We start from the raw sequence: 15,654 nt of genomic DNA on the forward strand, positions 1-15,654 counted from the left end.
GGAGAAAAGAAGGGCGGAGAGAGAGAGATTCTGGCTTCTGAACCGGATTATGAACCGTTAGTGGATCCTTATCTATTTGTTGCGGCTTTTTGGGATTTGGTTTCGGATCTGAATCTTGAATCTTCTCTTGATTTGGCTCTGGCGGTGCTTGCGGTGGGGCCTTGGCATGGTGACGGAGGTGGAGCACGTGGTGGTGCTGGCGTCGAACGAGGATGCCACAATGGTGATGACGATGACCCCTATAGATTTCTAGAGCAGCGCAAAGTTCAATAGTCATACTTGCTCAACGTCATTCCATTTGGTGTTGTACACATGTTTGGCTTAAAAATTTGTCACATAAAAAGGTGGTGAGAATAAAATCCACATTGTTGGAGGGAAGAACTTTGCATGAGTTTACAAGGAGTTGAGCTCCTCATCGTATTGCTAACTAGTTTTACGGAAGAATAAAAGCTTTATTCACAAAATCTCTCTATTTTCAATGATAAGATGTTATCTTCAATTCGTTGTGCGAAGTTCCTTTTCGATATAGTATGTAGATAAATACAGTATTTTCTTAATTTCTCAAGAAGGAAATTAGCCGAACACAATCAATCACTGAGCACGTTTGCTGTTTAGTATTGACTTATTGACTTGGCTTAGACAACCCCACTAGATGTCGAAGAAAAATACAAATGCCAACTTGCAAGGTTTGTCCAAGTGAAGGTGGAAGACGGAGAAGCTATGAAGCAAACTTTATTGAATCTCGAGAGTAGACAACAAACAAACAAACAAGGCCTGAACAGATTGATTTGATTTGGTTATGTACTTAGTGTGAGGTGTAAACCAAGCCAAATCCAACGGAATCCTTTACATGGTTATGTTCCTAATTATATAATTAAAACGATTTGCTGTGCAGATTATTCAGTAAAGTAATGCATATTGCATGTGATGTCAAAATAAAAAGCTTTAGCTGGTCTATTTGTGAGTTCCAAGAAAAACTTGAGGCTTGATGGTGTGGTAAGTTGGCTAAATCTCCTACGTCACAACGGTATTCTGGATCAATAATGTAATGCTACGTGAAAAAGTTATATACATCATATCGCTTTATCCATCTAGAATGCCACAGTAATTACTAGCAGCAAAGGGAAGTAGACCAAAAATAACAAAATTGATCTAGTGAGAAAGATATAAGGCTACTTACAAGTTACAATCCCGTGCTCTTGAGCATCAGACATGATCAGTAAGCCTTATGAATCAATCTTTCATGATGCCTTGTACTCTTTATCATTCGATTACCATCTTCTGCAGCCGAACACCATATTACAGAAAAATGTCAAGAGAAACAATGAATTGGGAGTGTCAAAATTCTCAAGAATCGATGTTTGGATGTTTGTGGAGTGATGAAAGCCCATACAGTTACTATCACCGAGCAAAGTCTGAGGCAGTGTTGAACATTTTCAGAGTTGCCTTACTCAGAAGAACGAACCACTTGGGTACTTTGGTCCAAAGGAAGCTACATACAAAAGGATCCACACACACCAATCTCTGCAGTTAGTTGACATGAGACTATTGCCTCTACATCAACTGCAGGACTTTGCAATCTCATCAAATTTATCTGAACACCTGCTACCAATGGATTATAAGTTTCAAGGATTCTATTGGAGCCACGTAATATGCAGTGGGTAATTGTCTGGAAAAACCCCAATCGATCTTGTTGGTACAAAATGTGCAATGCACATATTGAACCTCTGCGCCAGGTTTATCGGTTTGAAACAAAATGCAGCTCATGCTACTAGAATTTGAGAGCATGAAACGCTCTAAAAACTGTGCCCGTGGTATGTAAAACCCCAAATTTGATGACAATAAGGTATTTTCTTCATAAGTACATACAAGTCCATGTAAAAATCTGCCCTTAGGAGTCCACACGCGAGATGATGAGAAAATCCCTGCAATCACAAATATATACATACATCTGTATAGAGATATATGTATATATATATCAAAGAATGAGTTAATTTTTAACTTTTTAGAAGACCACGTCACCTCAATAATGAAGAAATTTAACGCAATGCAAAGAACAAAGTTCAGGGAAAATGAAATTGTACCATCTGAAAATGTACTTATTGTCTAGATTAAACCATCCAGACTCAAATGTAGCTTTATCAACTTCCTGCAGATTCATTTCATGTTGGCCTCCACCAAAACACATCATGAATGTCTGGATAAACCCTGCAACATCTTGCTTGTAAACAAGACGTATCCCACATTTCTGGACCTCCATGCACGGGTTAATGGCTTCCAATAATGCCCATATTGACCTTGATTCATTTAACGTCTTTGGAAAGCGCATATGAGATTCATAGAAAAAACAAAGAAAATCATCAGAACTAGATCTGACGAGGGTGCAACTTTCCTTCCAGTCAAGAAGATATGGTTCCAGTCGAAACTCATGAGTTCCCAATGTGAATCTGTACAAGTAATCAGAAGTTTCTGTATCTGACTCACTATTGGAAACAAAAGGCTGTCCCTTGACTGAAAAAACAGCAGCAACCCCCATCCACTTCTTATTATCTTTCAAATTTGGAGGTATTGGGATTGCTATGGAATCGCCATTAACTATATTGCTGAACCACTCTGGGATTTCAATTTGGGCACAAACAGAGCTCATGGAGCATGACCTACAATCCAATAGGTCTCTTTGAAACACTTGAGTTGGTAACCATGAATCAACACATGGTTTCCATTCTTGATCTTCAGATGAAATACTGAAAGTAGTCATTCCAAAGCCTCCAGAAGTGTAAGTTCTTGAGATACGTCTTGGTGCTGAAGTATAATATTCTGGATTATCGGATGAACTGTGGGAATTGACAGTAGTCATTCCTGAGACAGCTGAAGTCCATAACTTGAATTTATCTTGGAAACACATCAGTGAAATACAATCTTCTGCATTCACATGCCGAACACTTAACGGTAGTTCAGGAAGCAACTGAAGCCTTCGACAATTGCTCAAGTTGAGAGATTCAAGCTTGGAGAGTTGACAGATGCTTTCTGGTAGCCGAACAAAATCATTGCCACTCAAATTTAATTTTCTTAAGGAGATTAAGTCACCAAAATCTTGGGGAATTGCTCCATCTATTAAATTGCAATAACTTAAGTCTAGCTCTGTCAAAGAAGTTAAACTGGAGAATGAGGTTAGCAACAACAAACTGGTGGGGACATAGCTCTTTCTGCACCACCAACAATTAAAGAGCGAGTGCCACGAATTTGAAGGCAGATCTCGACATCCCCGGAAGGATAGATATTTTAGATTCAACATACCTACAACAGACGGTGATTCTCTTATAGCAGTTCCACTTATATCAAGCTCCTCTAGGCATTCCACACAATTCAGATTCTCAGGTATCTCATCAAATTTTGAGCAACCAGCTAAAATGAGGCTTTTCAGAGATGTCAAATATTGAATGGTATTCGGAAGAGACAAAAGGTTTTTGCAGTCTCTTAAGTTCAACAAGGTAAGACTCGTCAAATGTTGAATTGATGTAGGCAATTCCTCTATAGCAGTCTCATCCAAATAGACTCTCAACAAGCATTTCATATTTCCTTCAACTTCAGGAAACTTCTTGAGTCTTGAACAAGCGGACAGAGTAAGACTTTCAAGAGATTTCAAACTTTTGAAAGGTGGAAGGCTCTCAACAGATTTGCAGTTTCTCATATTCAATGAAATAAGGTTTCTGAGACCTCCAATGGTTGGGTGAACCTCAACCAATCTTGCACAACCTTGAAGCACCAAAATCTCAAGATTTGGAACCCCAGTAAAGTCTGGGGTCTTGATCAAGTACTGGGAGTCACTCATATCAATGAAAATTAGCCTGCTCCAACACTGAAATCATTTGAAAAATAATCGCATGATTTGAAACAAAAATAATTGGTAGAAAAATTGGCAATACATTCTTGTAAGACACCAACTCGAAAGTTCAATTTTTGGTTTAAAATATTTAAGTGCTTTTTTTCTGCATTTTAAGTTAGACCCTTCACTTGGTGGGAAAAGGTTTTGTTGTTGTTGTTGTTACGTTAGATACCTTATCTTTCCTTACAGTGTCTGTTTATATGAGATGAGTACACATTTTGGGAAAGTTGCTAGCAGTAGCCTGTAATTTTTAGACTACTACTTTTTAGAAAGTTTATTAATAATTCTAAATTAAATTCAAACCAATGCAACTTTATTTTACATGTGCATTGTTTATAAACTTGTATTTTATGAAACCTATCAAACAAGACCTAAGATAAACATAGAAGAATGTATACGAAACAGTGAGGACAATGTCCAGAAATAAAAGAGAGTTATGTTGCATCATGTATACATGATACCATATGATGTGAAATGTTTAACTGTATAACATTAAGAGAATATGGATACATTCTCATGATCTGTAAATGGGAATTATATTACACTAAGACAATGTGTCACAGATACTTTCATGTGCTTTGTTTTTTCGATAGAAATTTATGTTTACTATTGGTTTTGTATGATATATGTCTACCTAAACATTTTCCATCTATAAAAATTATGGAAAAAAAGATGATGTGTAACATACTTGCATGGATGTTTCAGCACTAGACAGACTGAAAAGTCTTTATGGTATACAACCTAAAAAGGGCAGCAGGGTTTCTTCAGACAAGGAAGTGGATTCTAACAGTATCCTCAACTTCAAATTATATTCAAGGATATACATCCAGAAGACTAACTGTGATCTTACCTTTTCCCCCGTCCATAGCTGTTTGATGCAACTTGAATGTAGCTTGAGTTCGACAAGCTTATCTGATTCAAATCCTGATGGCAAAGAATTTAAAGGACATTCATGCCATTCCAAAAGTGCCAACTCATTAGAAAGATATTTGGTGTTCCCAGAAAAGTTTCCGTTCCAAATTTTGAGATATTTTAGTTTCTTCATTTCCGAAAAAGGATCATTAACCCTAATCTCCTGTTCTTTTTCAAAATTCAGGAATACACCTTGCACCGAAGTTGTTCCCTAATAGAGAAGAAGACAGAATTAATTGTAGCAAGCATCAAAAAATATATATATATATAACAAGACACTCAACTAATTATTTTTTAAGTTTAACAATCTCTAAATCTGTATTTCGAGTAATTTCTTACCCTATTATGTACAAGCACAGGGAAAATATCTTTGGGAAGCCACAATCTGCTACGCTTGCCTGCCTCAGGATGCTCCCGACTAACAATTTCCCACCCCAATTGTTCTATCAAATCATGCATCCACAATTTTCCTCCGAATGTAGTTAGAAGACATTTTTCAGTGAGAACTTTAAAATGAATGATTGGACAGTGGCCATAACGACTTTCTAGTATTCTTTTTATACGATATTCATCCTCTCCTTTAAAGAAACACGCAATGTCCAAAAATATTTTCTTTTCTACTTCCTGTAATCCATCAAAACTTACTTTAAGTACATCAAAAAGCATTTCAACAGGCTTTCTTTCTAGCCTTAACAATGCACTTGACCATTCTTCAACACTTCTACGAAAGAGGGATGAACCCGAAACTTCAATGGCTAATGGGAGGCCATAAGCATTTTTAACAAAATTCTTGGATAGCTGGAAAAAATCTTCTCCAACCTGGTCACTCCTAAAGGCTTTCCAATTAAAGAGCTGAAGAGCTTCATTGTTAGTTAACGCCTTAACCTGATTTATTCTGTCCACTCCACCTTTGACCAATACATCTTTATCTCTTGAGGTTATTATGATTCTACTCCCTTGACCAAACCAACTATGGTCACACAATGCCTTCAATTGTTCTAACCGATCCACATCATCAAGAATGATAAGAACTTTTTTAGTTTGTAGTCTTTCCCTTATTATACTGCTTCCTGTATGAGTGTTGTGCATCCTTACATTACTTTCCAGCAATATATCAGAAAGAAGTTTCTTTTGTAAATGAACTAGACCTTGTTTTTCACTTACCTCTCTAACATTGGCAAGAAAGCTGTAAGCTTCAAACTGAGTACGTATCCTTTCAGAAACTACATGGGCAATAGTTGTCTTTCCGATGCCCCCCATCCCCCAAATCCCTATGATGTGTACATTATTCCGCCCCATCTCTAAGTCCGAAAGCATTTCTTTTACGCGAGAATCCATCCCAACTAAATCCGTAAATACACTGGAGATTGTTTGATTCAATTTGGTGGAAATATTTTCGACAATAGTTTGAATAAGTTCTGATTCAAATCTGCAAAAGGTTACAACTAATAGTAATAAATCACCATCTCATATTTTGTGAAACCATAGTTTAAATATCACTACAAGAAGAAAGTAAAAAAGTAAGTTTACGTACCCGTCCAAATGGAATCCAGAGAGGCCAGCTACCTCTACAAGTGCAGCTCTCCACCTCCGTACTTTTTCTAAATTGCCTTTAACGGCTCGTTCCTCAAGCTTACGAAACGCTTTCCCGAAATTCCCTGTTTGGTTTCGCAGCTCGGATGGATGTACGTGATAGAAAACCGGGACTAGTATCTGTCCCATTACTCTCCTGCACTCAACAGCCTTTGCAAGCTCTTCCATACACCAAGTTGAGTCGGCATAATTGCTCGAAAGAATGGCAATGACACACCTTGATTCTTCAACTGCATTGTAGAGTTCCATGATGGAACTTCCTTTCTTGAGTTTCTCATCATCCCTGAATGTGATAATTCCCTTTCGAGTCAGCGCGGCATAGAGGTGGTCAGTAAAACTTGTGCGGGTGTCTGTGCCTCTGAAACTGAGGAACACGTCGTACGTCCACAGCGGCGTCGGCGAAGAAGAAGAAGAAACGCCTGCTTGGGGGATCATTGAAGGACTGTGAGGGTTAGTTTGGACAAAATCTGCAAATGGGATTTAGCAATTTCCAAAGTTCTTGACAAAATAAACGCGACATTGCCGAACACTCTCGGTGTCAACGCTACTTCAGTTGTTAAAACGTTATTTTCAGCTGGCCAAATTGTGGGTAGTGCGTACAGCGAAAGAAAAACAGGGTTTCCAGACCCAAGGCTTCTAAGAGGAATTTCATCGAACGGTTGGTAGGCATGGTGTAATAAGTCACCAAACTTGGCAATTGGCATTCATAACTATCCGGTTGTTGGTGGCAAAAGCCAAGCTGGGCCAATGGGTTAATGGAAGAGCACGGCTGACTGCATGATTGAGGTGAAGGAGGAGTAAAACTACATTGACCCAGAAGATTACTGGTTTGTGAGCTCAAGCTTGAAGGCGTAGGGACTAAAAAGTACTATTAGATTTGGTGAAAACCTTCTTTCTCGCTTTAGTAGTGAAAAATCGTAACCTGTCGTATTAACTTTGAATATAGGTTTTTTTTTAGTCAAAATAGTTCATAAGGTACTTTTCATTTTAGTTCTAAGATTTAAAATCAATAGAAGTAGTTCATGAGTTTATCCACAATTAATCACTTTGGTCATTCCATGAAAAATCTCCATTAAATAAGGCTAAAATGACAAAAATACCCTTAATTTTTGTCAAATCATATGGTCCATTGTTTATTAAATTGAGGATATTTTTATTATTTTGATATTTATTTAATATAATTTTTCATGAAATGACCAAAATAATTGATGGTGATCAAACTCAAGTACCACTTCTATTGATTTCAAATCTCAAGGATTAAGGTGATGAGTTATGCAAATCTCAGGGACCATTTTGGCAAAAAAAAAAAAAAAAAACCTTGAATTTATGATTACTTTAGCAAGTGCATGCGTTTCTTCACACCCACTTTACAAAGTAGCTCTTAAATATTATAATAGACAAAAGTGAGAGAGATAATCTTTGCTAAAGATAAAAGTGAAACGAGTATGTATCTCATAAATGATGCAGGCAAAGAAATGAGAGGGATATTAGTATTATTGCTTTTCACACTTAATCATATGTGTTGTTTGATCATACACTGCATGCCTTTTATACAGAGTCTTTTACATGCATAATTCTACAAGGCAAATTAAGGCATGTTGAAAATCATGTCATCCAACAATACAACCATATTAGTTATCCTTACTTTTTAACTTTTGATTAGACCATGTAGGCATTCAAACCCACAACTTTTACAATACTCACCTTTGGATGCCCACATATCAATATCAGTTGTCTCGTTAAAACCTTGCTAGGAAAAATCTAGTGGGAAAAAACCGTAGCGAAGGAAAAAGAGTACAACTTTGCTTGAATTATTGATATAATGTTAAGTATGCTTATGTTGACTCGTTAAAACCTTGATAGGAAAAACTCAGTGGGAAAAATCCTAGTCGAAGGAAAAAAAGTACAACATGCATGTGTCTTGAATGCTCCCCTTGATCTCGCATTCTTCAATTTGACTGATTGATAAGCAAATGTAATCCAATACCATGCACTAGTTTCTGAAACGTGCACTTTGGTAGAGATTTGGTAAATAGGTTTGCCAGATTTTCATTGGAACAGATTTGTCTGATTTCAATAACCTTAGCTTTCTGAAGCTCATGCGCACTGAAAAACTTTGAAGATATGTGTTTAATCTTATCGCACTTGATGAATCCTTCCTTCATTTGGGCAACATGATAGGATTTTTACCACCTGCAAAAGTAGGAATAAAAACACTTAAAAATACTTGTAAGAGAATGAGGTAGTTGTAGTATAAATGACTCAAGCAGGGTTGTTCTCTTTAGGAATTGAATGAATAATTTGTATTTAAGCTAATCCTTAGCTAATTATTTGAAACAAAGTTTCGAAAAGGTTGATTTTAAAATTTAAAAATAAAAACGAATTTAAATAAAAATAATTAAAGAAATTAGCAAAGTACATAAAACAAAAGAAAACAGTTTTGGAAAGCAATTTAAACACGATTCCAAAAGAAAAAAAAAGTAATTTAAACACTAGGGTTCCGCTGTCACTACTAACAATCCTATGCAATTTTACCAATTACTTATGAGTTTCCATATATATGCTTTGAATGTTATGTTTTCCTGATGCATATTTTTCTCGTGATGTTTAAGTGAAAACGTATATCTAACATGCAATTCGTATGTGATGTTCAGATCAAATATCAACATGCAAAACTTATTAAGGTTTGTGAAAACCCTTTTGAAAAATCATGCAACCCTTAAAAGCGTGATGTAGTGAACACACAGTTACTAATCACAAGAAAACCTCCTCAATTTCAGGGTGATGTTCCAACAAAAATTACATCAAATTACTTGTCTAATTACCCTCATGATCACGAGTCACTAACACAATTAGATAGTTTAAACATGGTGATTAATAATTCAAAGCAAGCATGCATCCATTCATAAGAAAATTAATAAAATCACATATTCTTGTTAAGGCTTATGGCCTCACACTAGGAAAAGAACTAGTTATGCATAATCAACATAAAAACTAAAGAAAATATCATTAACTAGAAAAAAGATCGAAAACACCTTATAGGTAAAAAAATCTGAAATTCTGCAAAACTTCGCTAAGTTGTCTCAATGTCATGTGTAGAGAACCCTGATGGCTAAAAAGCTTTATTTATACTACCACAAATTAAAATCCCTCATAGAAAAGGTTATTAAAAAATAAGGAAACAAAATAATAAAATGATAACTTAAAAACACACTCCAAGCCTGACTAGGAAATCTGCCCAGCAGAGAAATACCCCCGTTTTTGGACCTTTAGGGCTCCAAAGCAGGTCTAAAACAACTTGAATTAAAGATTAGGACCTCCTCTTCAAGTTCCAAGAAGAGTCCAAGTCCAAAATCCATCATCTTCCAGCCCAAAAGTCGCAAATAAGCTTTGCAGCTCAATTTGCCAACACCACGCGCTGGGCAAAAATTAATTCGCCACAATTAGATACTTCGAGTTTAAATTATGAAATGTTGACACAACTTTCTTGATAGACTCATGAACCCGCTCCAATTGGAATCATTCAAAATTACATCATTTGATTACGTTAAGCTCAGAAAGGATTCACATATCCTACATTGACAATACATAATAAAGCATCAAAATCTCACTAAAATACTACAATTCACATCTGTCTTGTAAAGAACTAGAACTCGAATTACCAGCAGTTACGGCCCGCAACTGCATTTACTCTTGCTCATGAGCTTCAAAATTTGTACTTCAGAGGATTAAGGTAGCGTTAGCTACTTACTTGTATTAGAGTAGGACAAGACCCTTACTCTTTTCCTTCCTATTTCATCTCATACTTGGGAACTACTATCTTTAAGTCCACTTAAAAATTCTAGTTCTCAGAAGTCATTTTCCCCAGGATTCTACTCCTGATGGGTGTTCAGCCCATTTCGCACCTCGAAAATGAAATAAAAAAAAAGACTTCTTTAGGATCATATGGGACTCTTTTCGCCAAGAACGAATGCTCAGAAAGAACCTCTTCGAAAAGGCAATAGCACGAATACCTCTACTCTCGTATCCAGAGATCTTTATTTTTGAAATCCAGTAGGCGGTCCAAGTGATGCGAGATTTATACGCACACAAATTAAACCCTCTTTTCGTCAAATTGTAGTATATGTATAAGTAGGGATCGTTCTAGACCGGGGATTAGGAGGGATTGTTAACCACTTGAATTTGACTCAAAAACGTAAAATAACAATATGAAACACTATACTAGACTCAAAGAATGCAAAACTAAACTTTAAAACACTAAAACAAACCAAAAGACTCAAACATCACCCAAAACACTCAAAACTGCCTTAAAATCACTTTCTGGGCAGTTTTGAGCACTTTGGTGAATTTGGACGAAATTGGGAAATAAGATGAATCAAAACACTTATAAACACAAACTAAATGTATTTCTAACTAATCTAACACTTTAAAATAAATGGGGGATTGGTTTTGGATGAAATTAAACTAAAATAGAAACTTGGAAACAAAACAGATTGTACAAACAAAATTGATGGAATAGAATGAAGAAAAACTAGTTAGAGGGTTCCTTATCCACACATGAACATAAGCATATAAATTGACTCCCAGTTGTGACTTCAACAAACGATGAATGACAATGCTCCAAGTTAATTAGGTTCGCTTAAACTAACTTTCAGATTTCCCTAGATTCATTGGATTGAATGGGATACGCATTACAACCAAATTATTCCTAATCAAAGTCCCTAACCATGGAATACGCATGATAGAGACATTCAACAAAGATCATTAAGTTCAACGGAAATCATAAACATCGACTAGGCATTCATAACTATGGAATACGCATGTTAATCCAGCCTAGGGTTTACTAAACACAATCGTGACTAGCGATCTTTACTACTCATGAATATAAGTTCATAACGATTAGGTGAAATTCCCTTATATCCTAGCATCAAGTTTAGACATGCAAATTAAGTGTCGACCCTCAACCCACATACATAAACAAGTTCTTAATCAAAACAGAAAAGTAACCCACATCTAAAGTTCATGAATTCATAACCGGAGTAAATCAAATCATAACCAACATATGTCCATGGCTTCAAATTCGCCTCTAACTAAAAAGAAATTAGTTTCACATGTTTAACATAATTGAATAACAAGTTAAATTAAACATGAAAACAGAAACAAGAAAAGAAAGAACAAATGGATGGAAAGTTAGCTACGGGGTTCATCTCCATACATGTTATACTTGCATACAAGATTGATTCTCAGTTGGCCTTTCGATAAATTATGAAACTCAACACTCCGGGTTAATTAGGTCCGCTTAAATTAACCGTCAAGTTTTCCTTAAGTTAATGAATTGGATGGGTTAGCGCAACGCAATTCACAACATTCTCCAAAAGTCCTTTACGTGAACAGCACAATAAAGATACAATCAAAGATCATTAAGCATTATGAAAACTATAAGTGTTGACGAGGCATTCGTTACTATGATGAGCATGAAACTCGTGCCAAGAATTCATTTAACGCGATTGTTTATAAGCAACCTCCACTACTTGTGAATATAAGTTCATAACGATTAGGTGAAACTCACTTATATTCTAGCGTCATATTCATGCATGAAAATTAAGCGCGCATTCTTAATAAACATACATAAATAAGTTATCAATCAAACGGTTAAACAAATTGAATCAACAACTTATGAAATTCCAACGAAAGTTAATCAATTCATAATGCAAACATAAACATAGTTTCGAATCACCCCCTAGCTAAAGGGGGTTTTTAGTTCCTCATAACTTTGAAATCAAAGAAACACCTAAACATTCCAACAACTCAAACTTGAATTGTATGAACGTTTAGGCCCTCTTCTCTTCCTCTTTATTATGGCACAAGGTCTAAGGGATGTTGTTGGTGTGTTGAATGGATTGGGGAATTATGGAAATGGATGAGGAAAGATAGAAAATGGAAAGAAACCCACGGCAAGGAAGGGAATTTCAGGATGTGAAGATGGTGTGTGTTTGTGTTGTGGTATGTATAATGGAAATTGAGATGATCTTGAATGAATGAATGCAAGGGTATTTATAGGAGTAATGGAGGGAACATGACAGCTAGGAGGTGGGTGGAAATGTGGCTGCAAGTTTGGTGAATGATTATGAGTGAATGCATGTGAATGTGGCTAGGTTGGAAAGCTGGAAATCTGAAAATGCAAATGGGAATGCTGAAATGCAAAGGTGGCCACGGTTTTGAGTGTGTTTTATGTTGGAAATGCATGTGAATGCATGTGAATGTTGTTTGTGTGAAGTGTGTGTGGGTTAAAGAGTGAATGGTGGTGTAATGATGAAGTGTGATGGCTGAAAATGTCAAGGGAAATGCATGTGATTGCATGGCAAAGAATTTCAGGATGCATGTGTGTTGGTGTGTTGTGTGATTGTTTTGTGGTTGAATGATTAAGTGGCTGAATTAAAGAATGGGAGTGCATGTGGCTTAGGTGGTGTAATGATGAAGTGGGAATTGAAAGAATGTGGTTGGAAAGTGGAAGGGAAGGCACGGCATAGAGGGGGAAGTGTTGGAAATGCATGTGATGCATGCCAATGTTGTCTTTTGGTGCATGTGTGTGTTGAATGGTGTCCTTTAATTATGCACGGTTTAGGGCTGTTAAGGGGAGAGAAATGGGAGTGAATGTGGCTTAATGATGAAGGGGGAAAGCTTGGAAAGCATGTGGCAAGGTTGGTTGCATGATGATGATGCATGTGAGTTGAAATGCATATGTTTAAATGGTTGAAATGTGTAGATGATTATGAGTATGATAAGTGATAAGTGAATGATGTATTAAGTGATAAATGAATGATATGTTAAGTGATAAATGAATGATATGTGGTGAGTGATAAGTGAATGGAAGTGATAAGTGATAAGTGAATGGAAGTGATAAGTGAATGGTTTGATAAGTGAATGCTTATAATAAGTGAATGATATGATAAGTGAATGATATGATAAGTGAATGATATGATAAGTGAATGCTTTAAGTGTTTAAAATAGGGAACAAAGCCCTTCCTTGCATGGCAAGGAAGGGAGACACAAGGAAACACACGACAATGTCCTAAGGTTGCAAGGAATGTTGTTTTTGTGTTCTAAAATGCGTAGGAGTCTTCAATGATGCTTAAACATGAGGTCTTTTAGGATTTAACTTTCCTACTTCAAGTCTTTAATTTCGTCCATCCTCTTGGCTCCAAGCATATGATATCCATTCCAATCTCTAATTTGCTCCAAAAGGCTCCAAAAGGCATCCTTTTGCATACCTTGCCCTTAGAACCTGAAAACACACAAAAGAAGCATAAAGGACTAAAATAACTGGAGAAACATAACGTAAATGCACGAGAACAAGCCATTTAAGTCGCATGAATATACTCCTATCACCAAGCCTAACATGGTAGTGTTCTTTTTCATTAAAATATGGCTTTTATAAAAGGACTCTTATATTCCTATGCTATACCAAGCTTGGACCATGTCTCCCAAACAATCTCAGTACATATAACGCAAGACGATTCCATATATCAAGGTCAGAATGGGATTGGGTGTTTTCATAGACTCGTGACAGATTGATATTTTGGGAGGTGGAGAAGATGAGTGATAAAGATGGAGAATGTGTCGGTGGGAGGAGATGAGATAGAGTCGAGTGGGATTTTGGACTCGAGTAGAGGATGATGGACAAAAACTAACGGTTGAGATTGGATGATAGTTTATCATTCAATCTCATCTGTTCATTATAACAAGAAACAGGTCCATAAGAGGCCCTGTTTTTCTAAATATTTGGTCAGTTTTTCTAAATATTTAGGTCAACCTACCCCAAAAAGGTCATCATGTCGCCCGACCCCATTTATTCTCTCTAAAAAATTGGGACCGTGATGTGAAAATTAACTTGACACACAAATTAAACCCTATTGATGACAATTGTAGTATATATGCAAGTAGGGATCGTTCTAGACCGGGGATTAACTAGGGATGCTAATCAACACAAATAAAACTTAAAAACACTTAACTAGACTCTATAGACTCAAAACTATCTTTAAACACTCAAAACAACAACAAACAATTAAAAAGACTCAATTCTATACCTAACAAATGATTTTGACGAAAATAAAACTTAACTTGACTCATAAAAACTAAAAGAAAACAGATTTTGACTCAAATAACAAGACTAAATGAAAGGGGGATTGTTTTTGACGAATTTAAAACTTAAAACAGAAACTTTGTATAAAATACTTTGTAAAAACGAATTTGGGTGAATTAAATGGGTGAAAGGCTAGTTAGAGGGTCCTTCTCCACACATGATATATGCATACAAACCAATTTCCAGTTATTATTCCTTTAGACTATGAATGACAACGCCCCAAATTAGTTGCATCGCACAACCAACCATCAGATTTTCCTTATTTCATTGAATTGAATGAATACGCATTACAACCAAATTATCTTTTTCAAGTTCTTTATATGAAACGCATAACAAAGATACATATCAAAAGTCATTAAGTTTTGTGAAAATCATAAGCATTGACAAGGCACTCATCACTATGAAACGCATGAGATTTATGCCAAGGATTCACTTAACATGATTGTGACTAGCAACCTCCACTACTTGTGAATGTAAGTGAATAACTATTACATGAAACTCCCTTATACTCTAGCATCAAATTCATACATGCAAATTAAGTGTCGACCCTCAACCAACACACATAAACAAGTTTTGATAACTTAGATAAGCAAATCACATTCAAGACTCAAGAAACAATTATTGGATGTAATCAATTCATATAAAACATATAATCATGGCTTCGTATTCACCTCTAACTAAAAAAAAATTAGTTCCACATGTTCATCATAATTGAAAACCCAATTAACATAAATATTGAACTAAAACTAAGGATAGAAAGAACCAAGAAACGTTCCATACTCCAATGGCATGCACGGCACTCCCTTAGATGGCAGATTGCATAAGTCCTCTTTTCCTTCCTTCCTTGCTTGTGGCACTAGGGTGATGTGATGTGAATTATGGTGTTTGATGGCTAAAAGTATGAATGAATGAATGATTGAATGGATGAGTGAATGGATGATTTGAATGGTGCGGCAAACACTTGTATTTATAGGGCTTAAACCCTAAGGAAGTCAGATTAGGGTGTGGTAGAAATCAGGTGGGAAAAGGTTTGCATAATCCTAGGGGAAAAGGACTAGGGTTCCAAGGCAAAGACCAAGGAAGACAGGGAAAAGGATTGCAGGTTCTAGAGCTTCTAGAA

The 15,654-nt window shown here is 36.2% G+C and overlaps 1 protein-coding gene across 1 annotated transcript; it reads right to left on the reverse strand.

The window, feature by feature from the left end:
* Positions 1-982: 982 nt before the first annotated feature.
* On the reverse strand, positions 983-7,238 carry LOC137734973 (TMV resistance protein N-like). The gene is made up of 5 exons (XM_068474320.1): positions 6,333-7,238; positions 5,138-6,227; positions 4,737-5,009; positions 2,085-3,859; positions 983-1,951 (listed from the first exon to the last, which is right to left on the reverse strand). Coding segments are annotated over exons 1-5 (3,633 nt in total). The 5' UTR covers positions 6,827-7,238; the 3' UTR covers positions 983-1,950.
* Positions 7,239-15,654: the final 8,416 nt, after the last annotated feature.

The sequence above is a fragment of the Pyrus communis genome, chromosome 5 (genome assembly GCF_963583255.1).
Source record: "Pyrus communis chromosome 5, drPyrComm1.1, whole genome shotgun sequence".
NCBI lineage: Eukaryota > Viridiplantae > Streptophyta > Magnoliopsida > Rosales > Rosaceae > Pyrus > Pyrus communis.